The sequence below is a fragment of the Falco rusticolus genome, chromosome 3, assembly GCF_015220075.1.
Source record: "Falco rusticolus isolate bFalRus1 chromosome 3, bFalRus1.pri, whole genome shotgun sequence".
Taxonomy (NCBI): domain Eukaryota; kingdom Metazoa; phylum Chordata; class Aves; order Falconiformes; family Falconidae; genus Falco; species Falco rusticolus.
In genome coordinates, this window is record NC_051189.1 from 56,570,023 (window position 1) to 56,588,602 (window position 18,580).

The following is an 18,580-nucleotide window of genomic DNA, read 5'->3' on the forward strand; positions in this document are numbered from 1 at the left end:
CCACCAAGTGCTCCTTTTTTATTAACTTTTGCCCTTGTTTTTCTGACTCTGGGTGCCACAGCTGCACAGCAGGCCTCTATTGCTTCCTAAAAACCAACAGGAGAAAAAGCAGACCAAGATTATCTCTGGTGCAGCTGCACTGAGGTGAATGGAGCTACAACATGGAAAAAGTCTCAAGGTTTTCAGAGAGATCAGACACCCTTTGGTGAATTACCTGTCTGCTCCTTTCTATACTGCTAACAAGCCAGCAAAACAGGGACTTTACTGTGTGTGCACAGATGGAGTCAGAGTATGGCTTTCTGTATTTCAGATGATGGCAAACTGCTTGCTCAACAGCAGATCCAGGCTACAATAATAGCTTTGCTTTTTCAGGGTAACCATTGCCCAATACCTTCTGCTTTAGAAAGCATTTCTCCCCCCAGTATAGTACTAATTTTTCACTGGTTCTTCTGCTCATTAACATTACTTGTCAGAATGCTGTATGCCATTTTTCCTAAATGAATCCAGAGTTGACTCTGTTTGTCCTGCCCAACTGTCTTCCAGGCTGGAGCCCAGACCAGCAAAGGTCCTTTTTTTGTAACATTTGCAGTCTGTTACTGCAAGTAACAAAAGTTACAAAAGTAACAAAAGTTACTTTTGACACTCCACTGATGAATGTATACACCTACACATCACATGCAGTGAGTGTGGGGGCCATACCTGGCTTTTCCTTCTGGCTAGCTCTAGGTAGCTCCTTGTTCAGTCTGTGGTCTGATTTGTTTCTGGATGGTCACTGTGAAGGACTTGGCTCACTCTGGGCACTTAGAGAGGACCTTGTGAAAGCATCTGGATTTAAAAAGCAGGCCCACTTCAAGTGTTAGTGCTGGACATTTGCCTTGACTGGCAATGTCACATCACCTATGGGTCTTGTTAATTCAGATTTAGTGTAATATTCACCTGTTTTCTCCAGTCATACAAATACACTTGGAGTTGGCAAATGAATATATATTATCAATAATGAAAGGAAAATGTAGTTTCTTCCTTTTGCTGCTCAAATGAATGCCAGTTTGTACTTCAGATCTGAATTTTGTAAAACTGAGATTTTATACTGTCCTATAACAACAAGAGTATTTTCATGGTTGAATGAAATCTAACACTGGAAACTTGGGCTAAAATATTCCCCTGAAAAGTCCAAAGCAAATGAAAACAGTAGAAAACCTATCAATACGTAGTAGCCTGTACTGGCAGTTAGATGAGATTGGGTGGAATTAAAGATACACAGTGTATGATATTTTCATTGCCAAAAGTAAAAAAAAAAAAAACCACCACCCCACAATAAAAAGACCAAAGCTGGACAGTAGCTATGGACATTCTTTATGTGGAACACCCCAAAAACTTATTGAAGCAGGACTTTAATCAGAAGCCTTAATGGTATTATTGACAATTGGCCATGATATGTGGGGAAGACTGTGCCTGGACTGTGTCTGAAAGATCACTAATGAGCACTGTTAAAAGGTCTTTCAGTCCCCAGCAGCTTGTCTCCTACAGAGAGTAACAGTTTTTCATTTCAGTGCGTAACTGGAAGCCAAACACTTAGCTGGAAGATGCTGTTTTAGAGAAGCTGGAAAGAGAAGTCTGCTTTCAAATATAGAAGGTATATACTTTTGGCTATTTGACACTAAACTGGCAACGACTTACCCAGATTAACTGATGTGAAGTGCAGAATTAGCTATATCAGGCAAGCTATTTCCTTTATTTTAATTCTGTTTCCCCTCAGAGGGCAAGTCAGTCCTGTTGTGTGTGAAGTGTAGAGGAGAGAGAACCAGAGTCAAGTTCAAACCACCCAGATCCAGCAGCAGAAACAGTAAAGGTCTTTGCAAACGTGAATACAGGGTTAGCTTAAGGATTCCCAGCGATGCAGGTTAAATTGAACTTTGTCATCTCATAGACAAATCAACACATACATTTGCTTTATACAAGGGCAGGATCTCAGCCTCCACAGTCAAACAAACTGTGGGCCTGGGGGACTTGATGTCCTGCCCAAACTCCTTCCACAAGCTATCTGTAGCTTATTTACTTTCTTGCTACTGCCCCGCAAGTGGAAAGGATGAACTCTAGGAAGAGTAAGTAGAGAGCTGTGGCCAAAGTAGTTTTTGCTGCTCTTGAGGTCAAAATGGGTTATATAGATGGATGTCCTGTTACTGTGAACGCCTTTCCTTCCCTGGCAGTAGCTCCCACCACCATCTCTAGATGGAGCCTTCAGCGGTAGGTGAGCATGTGGAGCACTCTCAGCAGCCAACCTCTGGGGAGTGTCTCAGGCTTGAACAGCCGCTTCCAATCTTCTCCAGTAAAAGGCAAAGGCAAAACAGGCAGATTAGCTGTAATATCCCTTATGAAGGCCACTCTGCTGCTCTCAAAAATGCAAAGTCTGTCTTTGCCTTAAGCTTGCTTCTGGGATAGCTTCACCTTAATTCTCAGCTTGGTCAGATCTCTCTATATTGTCATCTCACTTTCTGACAAGGTCACTGTGGAAAATGTGGTAATGACAGTCCAAAAGAGGTCAAATTTTCAAGCAGTTGCTGACTGGAACAGTGAGGACTGTCTGCGTCTCAGCCACTATTTCAGAAGCAGGGACAAAATGTGCCATCTCATCAGGAGATGCTGGCCCTAGGCAATGGCAGGCAAACTCTGTCTGGGAGACAGATAAAAGAAGTAGATGAATGTCATGGTGGGCATTAGTGAAGAAACTTATAAACAAGGACTGACCAGATAATAAGAACTACCAGAAATTCAAGCTGAGAACATGCTTCCCTCACTGGAGTGAGTCACAGGAAAAGCATTCACCTTCAATAGGATAATTCAACACTGCTTGGTATCAGAAAAACTACAGCTTTGCATACTGCATTTAGTTTAAGAAAGTATGTGTAAAAAATTACAGATTGCTTTATAAATGTCTTTAACAATAATTTCATGTTTTCTCAAAGCAAACTAATAGTAAACCTGGCTTGCTATTCCTTCGTGACCTTGATGTTTAATTCATGTTTTGGTTTCAGGTTTCTTCAACATACTATGCAATTTTTACCACCAGTTTGGAGGTTTGTTCTATGTTGACTTTGCCTCCCATTGAGTTATTTTTTTGCCTGCCATATTTAATCCACTGATTAGTAGTTTTAATATTTTAAATCACAAAGGATATCAAAATACCATGTAAGAAATGAAAGTTTTAAAAGTAGTTTTGGGCTTTATAAACCTAAGTGTGGGAGGCAAATCTAATGGAAACTTAGCTAAGAGACTGAAAGAATCCCCAATGCCAGCAGAATGCCTTCTTTTAGTGTCATGTTGCAATCAAAAATACAAGCCAAACTCTGATGTAGAGAGAAGAGTTCAAGGGGTCTATAAAATGTTGAGTTTTGTTCCTCCTTTAAGGTCCAGCTCCTTCCCAATGATAAAAAATACTGCAATAATTCCTTTGAATATGGACCGTCAGCTGGGGTTTTGTCTTACTCATGTTTTCCTTACAAATTAGAGCTTAGGCACCGTGGAGACAAAGCTTTTAAGCTGCAGGTACAAAGAGCAAAACTAATACCTGACATACGACTATTTGCTGCTTGGTGTTACAAAACGGATACCCTGGACTATACAGAACTTTACTCTAGTGTATGCCTCTTCCCCTTGGCATTCAAGTGGAGCAGTCACCAAGTCAGTGGGTGGTGGAGCCGTGGTCACCAAGATGTCTTAAGGTCTGTCAGCAAGATGTGCATTATCTACCTTCCCATAATCTTCTTCCCATTTTTTTTGTGGGGGAGGAAATTCTTTTGTCCTTGCCCTGGATAGATGTGGCTTCATATTGCTATGACAGAAAGACTAGATCCTGGTCAGGCACTGAAGACTACTCAGTACAAGAAGGAGATTTAGAAATGAGTGTAGCAAAAACGGGGCCTCAAGAGCAAAGCTTGGGGAAAAGACGGTGCTAGAGGCTCCCATGGAGAAAGAAGCTTGCAAACTGTGGATTGAAATGAGGAAGAGAAACCCTCTCTCCCAAAGAGATCTCTTGGACAGTTTCCTTATTACTATTGTTTCCTACACACACATAAACAAATACTTGCCAAAGCAAGACATAAAACAATGGTCCCCCCAACCTGATACACTGTTTCTGATGCCAAGTGGGGTCTGAGTCTTCTGGTGAGCCCCAGAAGTGACAGCCTTGTATAAAACTCTCTTGAGGAAAATTCCGCTAAATCCCAGGCATTTAGTGGCCAGGTTACAGCCTGGAAGGATCCCATCTTCATCTGCTGTAAGCAGATCTCTGCAGATTTGTATCTGCAAAGGGCCTAAGTTTGTCCTCCCCTAGTCCACATAACCAAACGATCTTATCTTTATAGATCAACAAAAAGTTTTTGAATCCTGGAAAGTGTTTTTTTCACCAAAATCTGCCTTGCAAAGACCAGTTACACATCCTTCAGGAGAATGTCCGACCAATTACATATGTATTGCATTTCTTTACATTTGATTTTAATTTGCCACATTCCACCTGCTTTATCATGGAAAAGGAATACCTATATGTCTCTATCTGTCCTTCATATTCTTTCAATTCCCTGGCTAAATCTTCCATGTAAACCAAGCAGTTTTAATTTTCTTCCCACTCAAAACTGTAAGAAAACATCTTAAATAAGTATTTATCCCTTTCTATTTCTACAATTTCCTTTTCTTTCGCTGGCAAAGGACCAGAGGTGATGTCAGCTCTGCTACGAGTGCAGCTGTTGGCGCCACAGGATGCACTGCATGCTAATCACATGAGTATTTACCCAGCTTCTTGGAGAGGTTTTGATGCTACTCTCAAAGCCATACTTGAGCAGCTAGTTTAAAGCTAGCTTGGTTTTCTCCACAACATGCTGCGATGTCCTGTTATAATATTCACAATGATGTTATTCACTTTCTTTTTCTTACCAGAAACTCACATCTTATTTAACTTACTATAGCTGTGACTGCACAACAAGCAGGCATTTACCTTAAAACATTCATAAGAATGCCTAAGTGACCACAGTTAATTGGTGCTGAGGATGTATGGGGATTTTAGGCTGTGCTTTCCAATGTGCCCATGACTTGCACAAAAGAAATTTTCTCCATTACTGGGTTGCCCAACTACCAGAATCTTTGAAATTACTGTCAAAAGTGTCTAAGCAACTTTGTTCATCAAAATAATTCTAGATAATACGTTGGCACCCCCTGGTTCAATCTTTTTTCCAGGTAGTCCAAAGTAATATTGATCCTGCACTTTGTTCCTGCGATAAGTATTATATTAGTAAGACTATTGCTGGCTTCCTGGCTCTCCCATTAAGAAGGACATTCTGGAAAGGTGTGCAAGGTATAGCACATGTTACAGAGCTTTGAGTCTTCCAGTTAGTACTCCTTCATGGTAGAAGAATGATCAGTTTGTTCTAACTTCTTTCTTTTCTTTCAAATGTCTAATCTAGTTTCAAAACTTAATTGTTAGAAAGTGAAAACCAATGGTTGCAGTTTGTTGTTATGTGCGTACAAAAAGCCAGCATTGCCAAGGTATTGATATTGAAAGTGAAATGTGATAAATTGCCTATCTATCTAGTATGAGGAAATGCGCTTGGATGCCTGGCTGAAAGTGAAATGTTGGGCTTGACACATACATACCTTTGTATCCCAGAATGGCTACTGTGATTGTTAACAGGGCACATAAAATATATAATAAGATGATGGAAAACTTCAGTGCCCAGTTATTTTTACATTTGGTACATTGAGTCCCCTCCTGAATACCTGCAAAAGAAGATTTACAGATTTTTAAAACAATGGCAAAGAACACATTGCTGATTTTATCTCCCCATTTCCTCTCCTCCATTTTCTAAAGAACAAATTATTTATGTAAGCAGATGATATATGGGTGCCTATCTGCCAATTCTACCAGGAGAGCCTCCACAGCCGTTAAAGCATCAGCTTAGTGATACAATCACTTTGGGATTTTAGTGTGTGGAAGAGAAGCAGGTTCTGCTTCACTGGAAAACCTGCGGCTTTCCTGAGAGACAGGACTATTTTCTGATTATGCTAACAAGACTATGGTGAGCTTCGGAAGTCAAATGTTTATTAGCACCTCCTCTGTCAGGCATCACACCGCAGCAGCTCCTTCTTAGCAGCCAGTCTCCCTATAGGGGCAACAGAAGACAGCAAATGCTCTGGCAGGAGGAAATTACAGAAATAAAATAGCATTGTGAAAACCTGGTAGGAGTACTGGTCCTGCTTTGTAACCATTACCACAAATGATTACCATGTGAACACTTGCTTTCCATAATGAGAGAGACCTTTTTTCTTATTTGAGTCGGGGAGGGGTTGGAGAATACTATTTCCACAGAAAAGAAGGGGTGCTATACTGGTAAAGCTAGCGGTACATCTATACCAACAGAAAAATGCTGGTGAATTTTCCCTTGTGAACAAGTTTAAGAAGAAAGGTCCGCAAGTTGATGAGAGAAAACAGGCCTTTACTATTTTATATTTGAGCTTTCTGCAGAATGGTTTGGTATCTTTGAGTCTATTGGGGAAGCCAATATTCCTCTTCTCCCTACGTGCTCCTCAGGAACAGCTTGAAAGTGTTGGAAGCATTGATTAAATTACCAAGAAATTAATCAGAAACAGAAGCGTGTAAAAAAATGAAAACTGGACCACCGCACTGGGATGAATGGGAGGGATTTATCCCTCCTTCTGATATACGTTAAGCAGGCCAGGATTAATGTAGCTTTCTGTGTATGTCAGAAAACACATTTCTTTGATAATTTACACTATTTGTATACTATTAGGGGAGTCCCACAGGAAACCTTTAAGCTCTAATAAATTCTAGGTACCAGATTACTTAACTAATCAAAACTTGTTCCGTAGCTTTTTACGAGTAGCTTGTATTTCCCCTGAGGCCTAACCCACAGCTGATTTTACTTTTCCCAACTCACGACCTTCTTCAGAGTAGTTTTTTATTTTCCATTTTTTCAGAGAAAAACACGGGCCACTTGTCCTGGGTTCACAGAGGATGGATGATGGACATACCAAGTTAAGTCGACTGTACTTCTCTCACAAATAACAGTATTTTCCAGTGACTTCCCTAAGCTCATGGTACTTGAAGCAGGGATTACCATATTGGAACAACTCAGGAAGAGGATTTATACAAAGTTTATTTGACAAGGCATTTTCCTCAATTCCCTCTGCACATATAGTAGCTGTGGCTAAGGCAGAAACGCATCTCTCACAGGTCAGCCCACTTTCCACCTTACGTCTTACATGTTTTTTCTAAACTTTTCAGCTATGACATCACCTTCTGTTGTCATGTGGTGAAAGAGATGTCATAGATTTGGGTTCTTTGGCATTTAAGCATAAGATTAGTTGGGAACATATGGTTATTTTTTCAGGAACATTAGGGGAAAATGAGACAAAGACTTGTAAGCATAAACCCAGGAACAGAAACTCCAAAGGGGAAAGGCTTCTCTCCTGCCTGAGTAGGTGGGAAGGAAGGGAGCTGGCACAGACAGGCAGTTGCATAGCCCACTTACTGATGGCCTGGATTTGGAAGGCTGAAAACTCCTGCACCACTAAAGAAAAGATGCAAGTGTCCAGAATTCCATAGCCAAGTTTGCTTATGGGTCCTGATGTGTGGGCTGTTTTTCTTTGTTTGGTTGACAGTCTCAAGGAGTTCGCTAGTGGGGAAGCTCTGTTTGCTGAGCAAGCCAGAAAGGGAGAGTGCAGTTTTCTAAAGGTTTGCAGTAGGTATTCAGACACTGAAATTATTTCACAGCGGGAACTCATGGTATCTGGAGCACCATTTTGCTGCTCTTAGCTGGTATACTAATGGGTACATTGAGCCCCTGTGCGCTGAATGCAAGGTTCCTCCTCTGAAGGATTTTAAATTCAGATTCCAATCCTGTAAGTCTCTGAACATCCCACATATCAAAAAGCATGAGACGCTTGGGGCAAAAAGCACATCACATTCACCTTCTAAATACACAGTTAACAGAAAGCTTGATCCTCCCTATATTGATGTTAATGGAAGCAGGACCAGATCCGTAACTGGGAAGACTGATAGACTGCAGAGGTACAAAGCACAGAGAAAGGCAGAAATAAAACCAAAACCTTTGACAGCAACTGCACAGAGAAAAGTTTCATTTGATTACAGTCTCATATTAAGATTACTTATTTTATTACATGATCTGCTTTCCATCACTGTACTCCAGCTTCCTGTGTAGCGTAATGAGCTGAAACTGTGCTGATGTCACTGGATATATTGCAGTCTGGCATCTAGCAACACCTATGTTCCAGTGCTTCGTAAGGATCTTGTTTCACTTCTCTCAGTCCTTGCTATCGCTGGTTCAATAAAACAGCGCTTTGGCTTTTTGGAACTTTTACTTTTCAAACTGACATCAGAATAGCACCCCAACAAAAGCCAGACCTTTCCATCCTTTAACAGCCCACCACTATTGGTATCAATAACATAAACACAGTGTACTAAAGAGACCATACAGGCTAGAGTGACTCCATTAACTAAGCTAGGCTGGAACTGTGTATTGCATTGCCTGCTGGTGCTTTCTGTCTGTCAGCTTAAAATTGCACCTGGCTGCCACCGAACCCCTGCTACCCTCATATAACATGTCCCGGGTCCAGGGATGGAGTAAAAAGCCAGGGAGCTCTAACAGAGACAGACACAGTAAAGTCTTTCAGAGCTACTAAATTTACTCTTTACTGCAAATACATAGTTCTTAACTCTGCTGCTAGTAACAGCTGACCTTTTAGTTTACAAAACATATAGAAATTACTAAAGATAAAGGTTTCTTGAAGAAAAGATTTGGAAGGCTCATTCTGATGTCTTTCTGTGCAGTTAAATAAACCAGGCTACGAGCAAAGGTAAAAGCCAGGAATTCAATCCTCTCTGTACGGGGATGAATTACAGTGTAATCAGGGCTTCAGGACCTCCCCAAGCATGCAGCACAGCTTCAAATTGCCCTTCCCTCACTACCCTGTTCAAGGACCAAGGCCAAACAAGATTGTTCTGATACAGGAGACACATTTTGTCTGCAGGGTGAGGGCCTTTATTTTTATTGAAGGATTGCTCTGAAAAGATGTGATACTCAAAACATTACACAACAACAGATGGGAGATGGTTTCAAATGCTCATTATGATCACACAAAACCCAGCAGGCTGGCATAAAATCATACAGGTTTGTCGCAAGAGCTGAGAGTCAAGGCTTGAAGGAGCACATGCTTGGGATTTGACTTGACAAAACTTTCCCAGTTTTATCCACTCGACTACTTGCTTTCATGGTTTACATAAAATGCCATGCTCTTCCAGGAGATGTGTAACCACTCATTTAGAAAGCTGTAGGGTAAATGTACAGGGGAAGACCCTACATGCTCATTCCATTGATAGAACATATGTAAAACCTGCAAAAAGGGGTTCTCAGCTGAAGTCAACTCTTCTGCATTTGTTATTGTTGCTCCCAGGGCAGCACACTCCTCTCTGTGTCCTGTACACATGTTTTCAATGTTGGTCTGCTCCCAGACATTTGTCACTAACTTCCAAGCCCAGGGACCCAGGGTCACTTCCACACGATGCGAATTTCTCACTGCTGATTTGATCAACATCTAATAAATATCAGATGGGACACAATGTGCCTCATTTTGCTGGACACATGCTTTTTCCCATTCCTTTGCCTGCCTTATTTTAATAAGAGCTCTGGTTTTTCTGTCTCACTGTTGGGAAGACATCTGGCCAAACAGAGAGCGACCTAGTACAAAGAGATCCTGCTGGCTCACATGCTTTGGGGACCCCCTTCTCTGCAAACCAAGACGGTCACAAAAAAATATGCAAGTGAGACATCCCCCTGTTACTAGGCTTTGTAGTATTTGTTTTTATAGCATTGCATTCCAGTGACTGAAGACTTTGTTCTCACGCAGGGGGTATACATCTGCAGATTCCTTTTGGGCTCCAGATAAGCAGAGGTTTTGCTGGAGGAGGAGCTGGGTTTTTTGGTTTTTGGTTTGGGTTTTTTTTTTTTTTTTGTTGTTGCTATTCTGTGTTTTTTAATGGGAGACTAAATACCTTTGCTTTTTGACACAGAGTAACCACCTTACAAAATGCCTGACTCCTCAACTATATTAGTCTTCACCAGATCTCTGAACATTCAAATAGGATATGCACATGCATTTTTTTGCTGAGTAACACTTTTAGAAGCATTTGCCTCTGTGTTCTCTTCTTGGCTTTTGCTGGAGGATCATAGGTAGCTGCAGTATTTCTGTTAGCAGATCAGTTTTGACAAAGATTCAAAGTTCCCTTTTTAACCCTGACAAAAAAAATATGTACTGATGACTGAAGAAATGTAACTAAGGAAATGAGAATACATATGTTAGGAGGGGGTTTCCCCACTGTGATTAACTGAAAAGGGGTAACATCCCTTGAATTTTGGAAGGAAGACTGCAAGCCTAGTTTGCAGCCTTCAAATGATAAATTTCTCAGAGCTATTGTTTTCAAAACTGAGGAGTGGCTGAGGGAACTGTAGCCTGGAGAAAGGGCCTCCCAGGAGAGACCTTACTGCTCTCTACAACCACCTGGAAGGAGGTTGTAGTGAGGTGAGTGTTGGGTCTCTTTTCCTAAGTAACAAGTGACAGGACAAGAGGAAATGGCCTCAAGTTGCACCACCGGAGGTTTACATTGGGTTTTAGGAAAAATTTCTTCACCAAAAGTGTTGTTAAGCATTGGAACAGGCTGCTCAGGGAAGTGGCTGAGTCACCACCCCTGGAGGTATTTAAAAGACATGTAGATGTGGCACTTATGAACATGGTTTAGCGGCAGACTTGGCGGCACTAGATTAATGGCTGGACTCAATGACCTTAAAAGGTCTTTTCCAATATAAATGATTCTATGATTCTAATAGCTACATTTAAAGAGGACTGAGAAAACTACATACATCTAGTTCCCTGCCCATGGCAGGGGGGTTGGAACTAGATGAACTTTAAGATCCCTTCCAACCCAAACTATTCTATGATTCTATGATTCAGCGTGTAGATAGGAATCAAATACTGAGAGGTACTTAGCCATGCAGAGTTGCAACAAGCTCCCAGCGGGTGCCTATCTCACTAGCGAAAGTAGATGATCCCATAAGAAATCCATCTCTAGGTTTAAGTAACTAAATGCCTTGAAAAACCTGGCTGTAAGTGCTTAAATTCAGGCACCCAAGCGTAAAATGGTAGGTTTTCACTAATATGCATGATAGCCATTAGGAAAGTAAGCCTATCTCTTAGGACAGGGAGGATTTTAAAATTCAGGCATATAAGCTGGTACATATATATACATGCATATGCACACAACACATACTTATGTTCAAATATGCAGAAAAATATATGCTTTTGCACTAACACAAACCCAGCATATTACATTAGCACACTCAATTAAAAAGCAGTCGCATCTTTGCCAACATTAAATTTTGTATAGCATTGAGATTATTGGATCCAGCCAGTCACAAAATTCACAGCGAGATTTTTGTCTTCTCTTCTGGGTGGTGTTACCGGTTATTAACCTACCCTTCAAGAAAACAATTCCGGTGACCTTCCATGAATGGTTTCATTGCAGTCAGCAAAAGTGATGCTTCAATGGCTCCACATGACTAACCTACCTCAAAAAGTAGTCATTCTTTATAATGGTTATAAATGGTATAAACTGAGACTGGTTCATGCTTTTTGTAATTATTATTTTGAGACAAATCTTTCCTCAGTTTAGAGTATATTCTTACACTATAAAGGCTATAACTTGAGCTAAGTGTAAATAGATGCCCTACATTTTTCCTAGCTAACGTGTAAAGGTGCAAGCCCATCCTCAAGTTATTGGATGGTGTTAGTGTGAGGTTGCTGAGGCTTCTCTGAGCAGATGCCGCTTCAGCCACTGCATGGTGCCCCAGCCCCTCTCTGGCTCTGTGACCTAAATGCTGCTGGACCTAAATGTGACCTAAATACCTCTGGGGGGTAAGTGTGGCTAAAAGAGCAAACTTCATGGTTATTGCATGACTGGTCTGCAGGGGAGCACCAAACCCTTAGGTTGCAGTTGGGAAGTGCCTGGTTTGGGAGAGCCATGCTGCTGCCTTCATTCAAACTGAGCTGTTCCTCATGCCACAGCTCCCTCATGTGTGCGTATCCACCCCCAAGGCTTTGTGGGGAAGAGCTCTTGACGAGGCAAACCAAGGACATTTACTATATATTGTAAAACAGGGGTGATACCGTCAAATTGTGTCTGCTGCCCGCCCCTCTACCTTCTTGCTTAGTCTCTTGCCACAAGTTCATTTCCACTTGGGTCTAGGGGGAGTGTGAGTGCCAGCCTTCCTCCCACATGCAGTGTCTCCCTCCGCAAGCCCTGTCTCCACAACGGCCACGATCCTGCTTGCCCCAGTGGTGCAGTGCTGGCTTGTAGGTAGGCAGACTGCAACAGCCTGCCTAACTTCATTGTCAGATTTTTACAATGCCACTGGAAAAAATTATTTAGCACAAAACGCTGTCATTTGTTCCAGGATTTGCTAGTTTTGCTTCTGGTTTTCTAATCAAATAGAAACAAATGCAAGCTATGCTTGTTTTGAAAAGGTTTCTGGTTATTTACTAGGAAGCAATTAAAGCAGTGAAACTTGGAATCTAAGTGGTGGATATGTACTCACCTAACTTGTGCCAGGTTTCCTATGCCAGGTGGAAAATCATGAAACATGGCATCAAGACAGATGCCAAAACAGCCACGCGATATTTCAAGTAAATACGGCAAGACACAGAGCTTCTTTATTCATAAATTAATAAATAAATGGACCGACTCCAAACCACTCCAACACCACAGGTTTCTACAGTGTCCTCCATAACCTGACTGTCCTGTTACATAGCTGGTGGCCTGCACAAATACCCTCTGGAGAGGAAAAGACACACCTCAAAAGCCCGTTCTGAGAATTTGTGTCTTAAAAGAGCTGCGCAACTCCTGCAGGTGCCAGTGGTGCCAGCTCCTGTGATTTTATCCTGACCTTTACACTGTGGGATTTTCAAGCTGGTGCCCCTTTCTTTCCAAGTGCAAGATCCTGTACATGGCTTGGGGCAACCCCCAGTATCAACACAGGCTGGGGGATGAAGGGATTGAGGGCAGCCCTGTGGAGATGGACATGGGAGCACTGGTGGATGAAAGGCTGGACATGAGCCGGCGGCGTGCGCTGGCAGCCCAGACAGCCAAACGTACCCTGGGCTGCACCAGAAGAAGCGTGGCCAGCGGGTCGAGGGAGGCGGTTCGGCCCCTCTGCCCCGCTCTGGTGAGACCCCACCGCAGCGCTGTTCCAGCTCTGGGGCCTCGGCACTGGAAGGGACAGGGACCTGCTGGGGCAGGTCCGGAGGAGGGACACAAACATGGTCAGAGGGCTGGAACACCTCTCCTGTGAGGGAAAGCTGGGACAGCTGAGGCTGCTCAGCCTGGAGAAGGGAAGGCTCCGGGGAGACCTTATTGTGGCCTTCCAGTGCCTAAAGGGGGCTTGTAAGGGAGATGGGGACAGGCTCTTCAGTAGGGCCTGTTGCGCTAGCACAAGGGATTATGGTTTTAAACTAAAACAGGGTAGATTCAGACAATAAAAGTAAGAATTTTTTAAAATGCTGGTGGTGGAACACTGGAAGAGGTTTCCCAGAGGGTGGTGCCCCATCCCTGGAAGCATTCAGGGTCAGGCTGGACGGGGCTCTGAGCAACCTGATGGAGTTGAAGATGTCCCTGCTCATTGCAGGGGGGTTGGACTAGATGATCTTTGAAGATGCCCTCCAACCGAACTGCTCTGATTCTATGATTCTTGCAGCTCTATAATTACATGGGACTTTCAGCTTGCATTTTAGGCAAACAGCATATTCCCAGACTGTTAAAAAAAGAAAAGTGGGGAGGAGCTGTTCCTAAAGGCTTAAGACAATAGCATAATCCACCACTCACAGTATTTTTCATAATCCTGCGCCTACAGAGCCACTCTCACCACTGAGGGGGCAAAGCTGGGGCTTGGGCTGGCAGGGCAGGAGTCACCATGTCCCTCATCCCCTGAAGCTGGAGGGGGGCACTTCGTGCCAAGAATCCAGGCTATTTCAGTGGAAATGGAGGGTTTCCTTCCCTGGGGCACCTTGGAAAAACCCCACCCTTGATGATGTGCAGGTTGCAGCTTGAAACTCCATGCAGGGGAGGCCAGGCAAATTCTCCTCCACAAGACTGAGTCTGTTGGAGGCAGTGGCTGCTTCCCGTAAATCCAAACCCCACATCTGACATAATAAAGAGCCTCAGAGGGCCAGCACTATTATCTCTGGAAAGCTTTCAGTCTAAGAAATACTTTATTCTATGTAATGTACACAAACCCTTTCATTAAAGGAGAGGAGAACCCTCATTTTCATCCTGACCATCATCTCTCACTTATTTATATAACCCAGACAGCATTTTCTCTCTGGTTTTGTTCTTCTTCACAGTAGACCTGAGATTCACAATGAATTGTCAGAAATCCTAATTATATACTTCAATAACCATGACCATTTAATTACATAGTATTACCAAACAATGTCCTACTGTGATTAAACACTAAATACCTTAATTGAAAGGATACAAAAAGCCCAACCACAACATAGGCTAAGCAAAGACTGCTGAGTATCTGAACTGTATGTTAGGCAAATATGAACAGAACTGAAGACCAGTGCAATAAATCTTAAGAAAAATCATGGATGTCCAACACTTTTATGTCCAGCCATAGCAATGTGGTAAGAATATCACACCCACCAGAGGGTCCGACATCCCATAGAATATTAAAGACGTGTCTAGAGCTTAACTCAAACCAGAACATAAACCAGTAGTGTTGGTGCTTTTAAATAACTGCCTGGGACAAGTGAGATGTGCCTGTCCTCAGTTACTGAAAATCAAGCACAGGATCACTCAGTGCACATCTCTGGAACTAAATGCAAAAATCTAATCAGGCTGTTCAGAACATAAGAGAAAAACTAGAACAGTTCAAGGAAGATAAAAACTATGTATGAATTAAAGACCTGTTCAATGACAGGCAAGATAGCCACAATACATCATAGCAAAGATCCTCTCTCAAACTGTATCCCAATAGAGAAGAATCTAGACTGACTCACAAGATGATACATAGACAGATCTATAGGGAGATCAAAGCCAGATCTTTGGTTTGTGCAACTGCCTCCTATGACAACCTGAGGATATTCCATCCAATGAGTTAATTAAAACTAGAGAGAACAAAGCATTAGCAAAGTCACAGAAGGGATGTGTCCTTCAGAGTTATGCCACATGGCAAAGTAATGCCATTTCTGTCCAGGCCCTCCATTCTGAAATAAACAAGCTTCCTAATGAAACATAGCTCCTAATTAAGATGGTATAATTTCATTAATAATGTACATACTTTTTGGCCTTAATTCAAGCTACATTTGACTGAAAGGAGGAAAAAAGGTAACACATTCAAAGTGTGTATTTCCCCTAACATTCTCTATTTTTGTAACACAGTATTTAGATATTAGTGGCCCTACTAAGGGTGTTACGTTAACTGGTAGGTAGAAAACATAGCAATTCTGTGCTTTGTAGCTTTTGAGATACATTTCTTTAACAGAGGAGCATGATCTTTTCTGGGACTGTGACTGTGGTAGGTGCCGAAACTGCTTGCGAGCAACTGACCGGGATACGGTGAAGTCATCTGGAACACAGGTGGAAAACCCATTCTCTTTGCAGGATGCTTTCACCCTTTGTTTTACTAACTTCTTCTGCAACTTTTAACATTATATTAAGGACAGTGCTAAAAACATTGGATCACTGTTTTACAGAACAAGAAAAGTTCATCTTTGCTCTATGAAGACTCTAGCCACGCACAACAAGGCAACGTTTCTGTATCCACTGATGCTACCACAAATGCTATTCTAGCTATCTACAGATATTTTTTTTTAATGTGCCTGCACAAGTTAAATGGGAATGCTCGGCAACCATCTGTTTCATATAAGTTTCTGTGGGGGTACATACGTGCACAGATGTACCCCTAACATGGTCAAGGCAGGTCATTCGTTTAAGCGCATTACAAAACCCCATGTGTCTCTTCAAAGTGTGCTTTTAAACTCTTGTAACTCATACGAATATAAAATAATTTTCACTAGGTAGTCTGAAGCATGCTGCATGACCTTCTCATTAATCAGGGTTTTTTCTCTCCTTCACCACCTAGTGGAGTGAAACAAAATAAAGTTTCAATCATATTTGCCTTTTTGCATTAGGAAAAAATACAGAGCTACTTTTGATGAAGCTTTCAGCAGGCAAAAATGATTGCCTGCAGGCTATGAACAAGTATGCCCAACTTCATGCGGAAAAGAAAAACTTTGAGAAAGTTATAAAGGCTGTGATTTGTTAGCATTAAAATGCAGATATATCTGTATCTACAAGTTTTGTCACATGTTCCAGATGGAATGTTGCAATGAAATGCTGGTATTAACAGAACTGAAAAAAGTTAACCAGCATGTGATGACTCAAATGAATATAAAGACCTTTATCCACACTTCACTGGATTTATGGCAAAGCTTTTGTTGCCTTTACTAAGAAGCATTCTAATACAAAAATTGCCTCTTTTCCAACTGAAAAGTCTATCTGAGGTCATTATTTGGTCTTTAAAAGACTTATGCACATGTATAATTAGAGGTGAAGGTGTTTCTATTTGTGCTGGATACTTAGAAGTTACGTAGGCTCCTTACTTGGAATGTGACCCAAAAACCGGAGAGGGCCATGAGGAAGAACGCAGTAGGACCTCACAGGAGTGAGTGCAGAAAACACAGTACGTATACGAAAATCTGCTCTACTCATTTAATTATGGCTGCTGGTGCAAGCTGACACTTGTGACTAGCCTGTTCCAAGATGATATCAATACTGCCTGGCTGAGATACCAACACTGAACAGAGAAGAAAGGATGCCCACAGGCACTGCATCGAATGTAGCTCATGGCCACAAATCCACCAGTTGTAAATGCATTCCTAATCTCCTGAGGCTACATGTTCAACTGCAGGAGAGAAATTACGTCAGGGCATAAACACTGCTCCTCTGGAAGTGTGCTGCCTTACTACTCCCCTTGGCCAACCTGAGACACAGCATTAAATCACCTCCAAAGGAGAGGGGCTGGCAGGGCTAGGATTTATTTTTCACCTCGCTATCCTTCTAAAACCATTTTCTAAAGGTAGGGCTTTTTCCTCAGAAATATTGCAGGCTTGATGGCAGAGACAATAAATCCTGTTTCCATCCTTCACCCTAACCAGCCCCCCCCAACCCACCTCAGCCTCTGCCTCCTTTTCCTGAATCTTGTCTTTTCAAAATGGATGTCCTCCTCTGTGAAGCTGGATCTCCAGGCTAAGTGAAAAGACTGTGACCCAACACGGCTACCACCTTTCAGTTTGCTCGTTCTGTTCTCTTTTTCTCCCTCTCTCCTGTCTTCTCTGTGTCCTGCAGTATCTCTGACTCCTGAGCTCTCCCCATACCTCACTAGCACCCAATTTCCTGGATAAAAAACAGAATTAATTCCTTAGGCAATCAGAACATTTTTCACACAGCTAAGCCAATGTGCAATGGCTGTAACAATGGAAGAAGCAAGCAGCCCTGATAAATGGACTTTTTCCACCTAATACCATCACAATTTCTGTAAGTTTTTCCTGCTTAATATCACCTGTGCCTAAAGAGGAAATTTTAATTCCATAAATGACTACAAGAAGTTTCCTGTACAGAGGTGGAAGTGTGGTTGATGAAAGCAATTCACGTTTTCCCTCCTAATAAAGCAATAAGCAAAATTACACTCTCTTGACAAACACTAGAAAGTGATTAATAAAATCTACTTGTTACAAGTGAGGAAAAGCTATGCAAGGGGCATCCAGAGCACTGCAGTCACAGACAAGATAAGCCACTAGCTGGCAGTACAACAAACATACTACCTACCTGCATAGCACCTACCCACTGCCTTCCTCATGTCAACACAATCACCATGTCAAGCAGGTGAAAACTCTAATGCAATCATGGAAATACAGGAGTCGATAAATCCATTAAAAGCATTAATTTACTAAATCTTAGGGGGTGCGTATGCCTTGTAACAACCTGACATCTTTTTATATCTTGAGAAATTTATGAGACCACCCCCTAACAAAGTACTAAACATGTTGCTACAGTTATGGTAATAATAGTAAAAATACCTGCAACAGTAATAATCTTCCTGAAACATATACTCCTTGCTATAAGCTTTTTCTTGATAGCTTACAAACTGATGGCAAACCAAATACTTGCAAAATATTTTTTTAATGGAGCCAGGGAGTTCTGGGGTGTCCGGCTCCAAAGCAGCACAAAGGGGAGGGAGCTGTCATGGGTACGGGGCTCCTGTGATTCTACATCTGCAGAGGACTCAAGTCTTGCCAGGTGTTTCAGGCTCATTGCTACAAGTCTTATTAGGGGATTGAGTTTGACAGTGAGAGGCTTAAATTGAACCAAATGATTTTCTTATCCAGAAGACTAAATAACAAAAAATTAGAAATCGTCAGTATAAAATTTATGTGCTTTAAT

At 42.0% G+C, this 18,580-nt stretch overlaps 1 protein-coding gene across 1 annotated transcript in view; it reads right to left on the reverse strand.

Moving 5' to 3' along the window:
- COLEC12 (collectin subfamily member 12) overlaps window positions 1-18,580 on the reverse strand; it is a 102,032-nt gene that overhangs the window by 15,244 nt on the left and 68,208 nt on the right. The window contains exon 3 of the mRNA XM_037380557.1: window positions 5,644-5,766. Within this exon, the coding sequence (XP_037236454.1) occupies window positions 5,644-5,766 (123 nt within the window). The remainder of the gene's footprint in view (window positions 1-5,643; window positions 5,767-18,580) is intronic.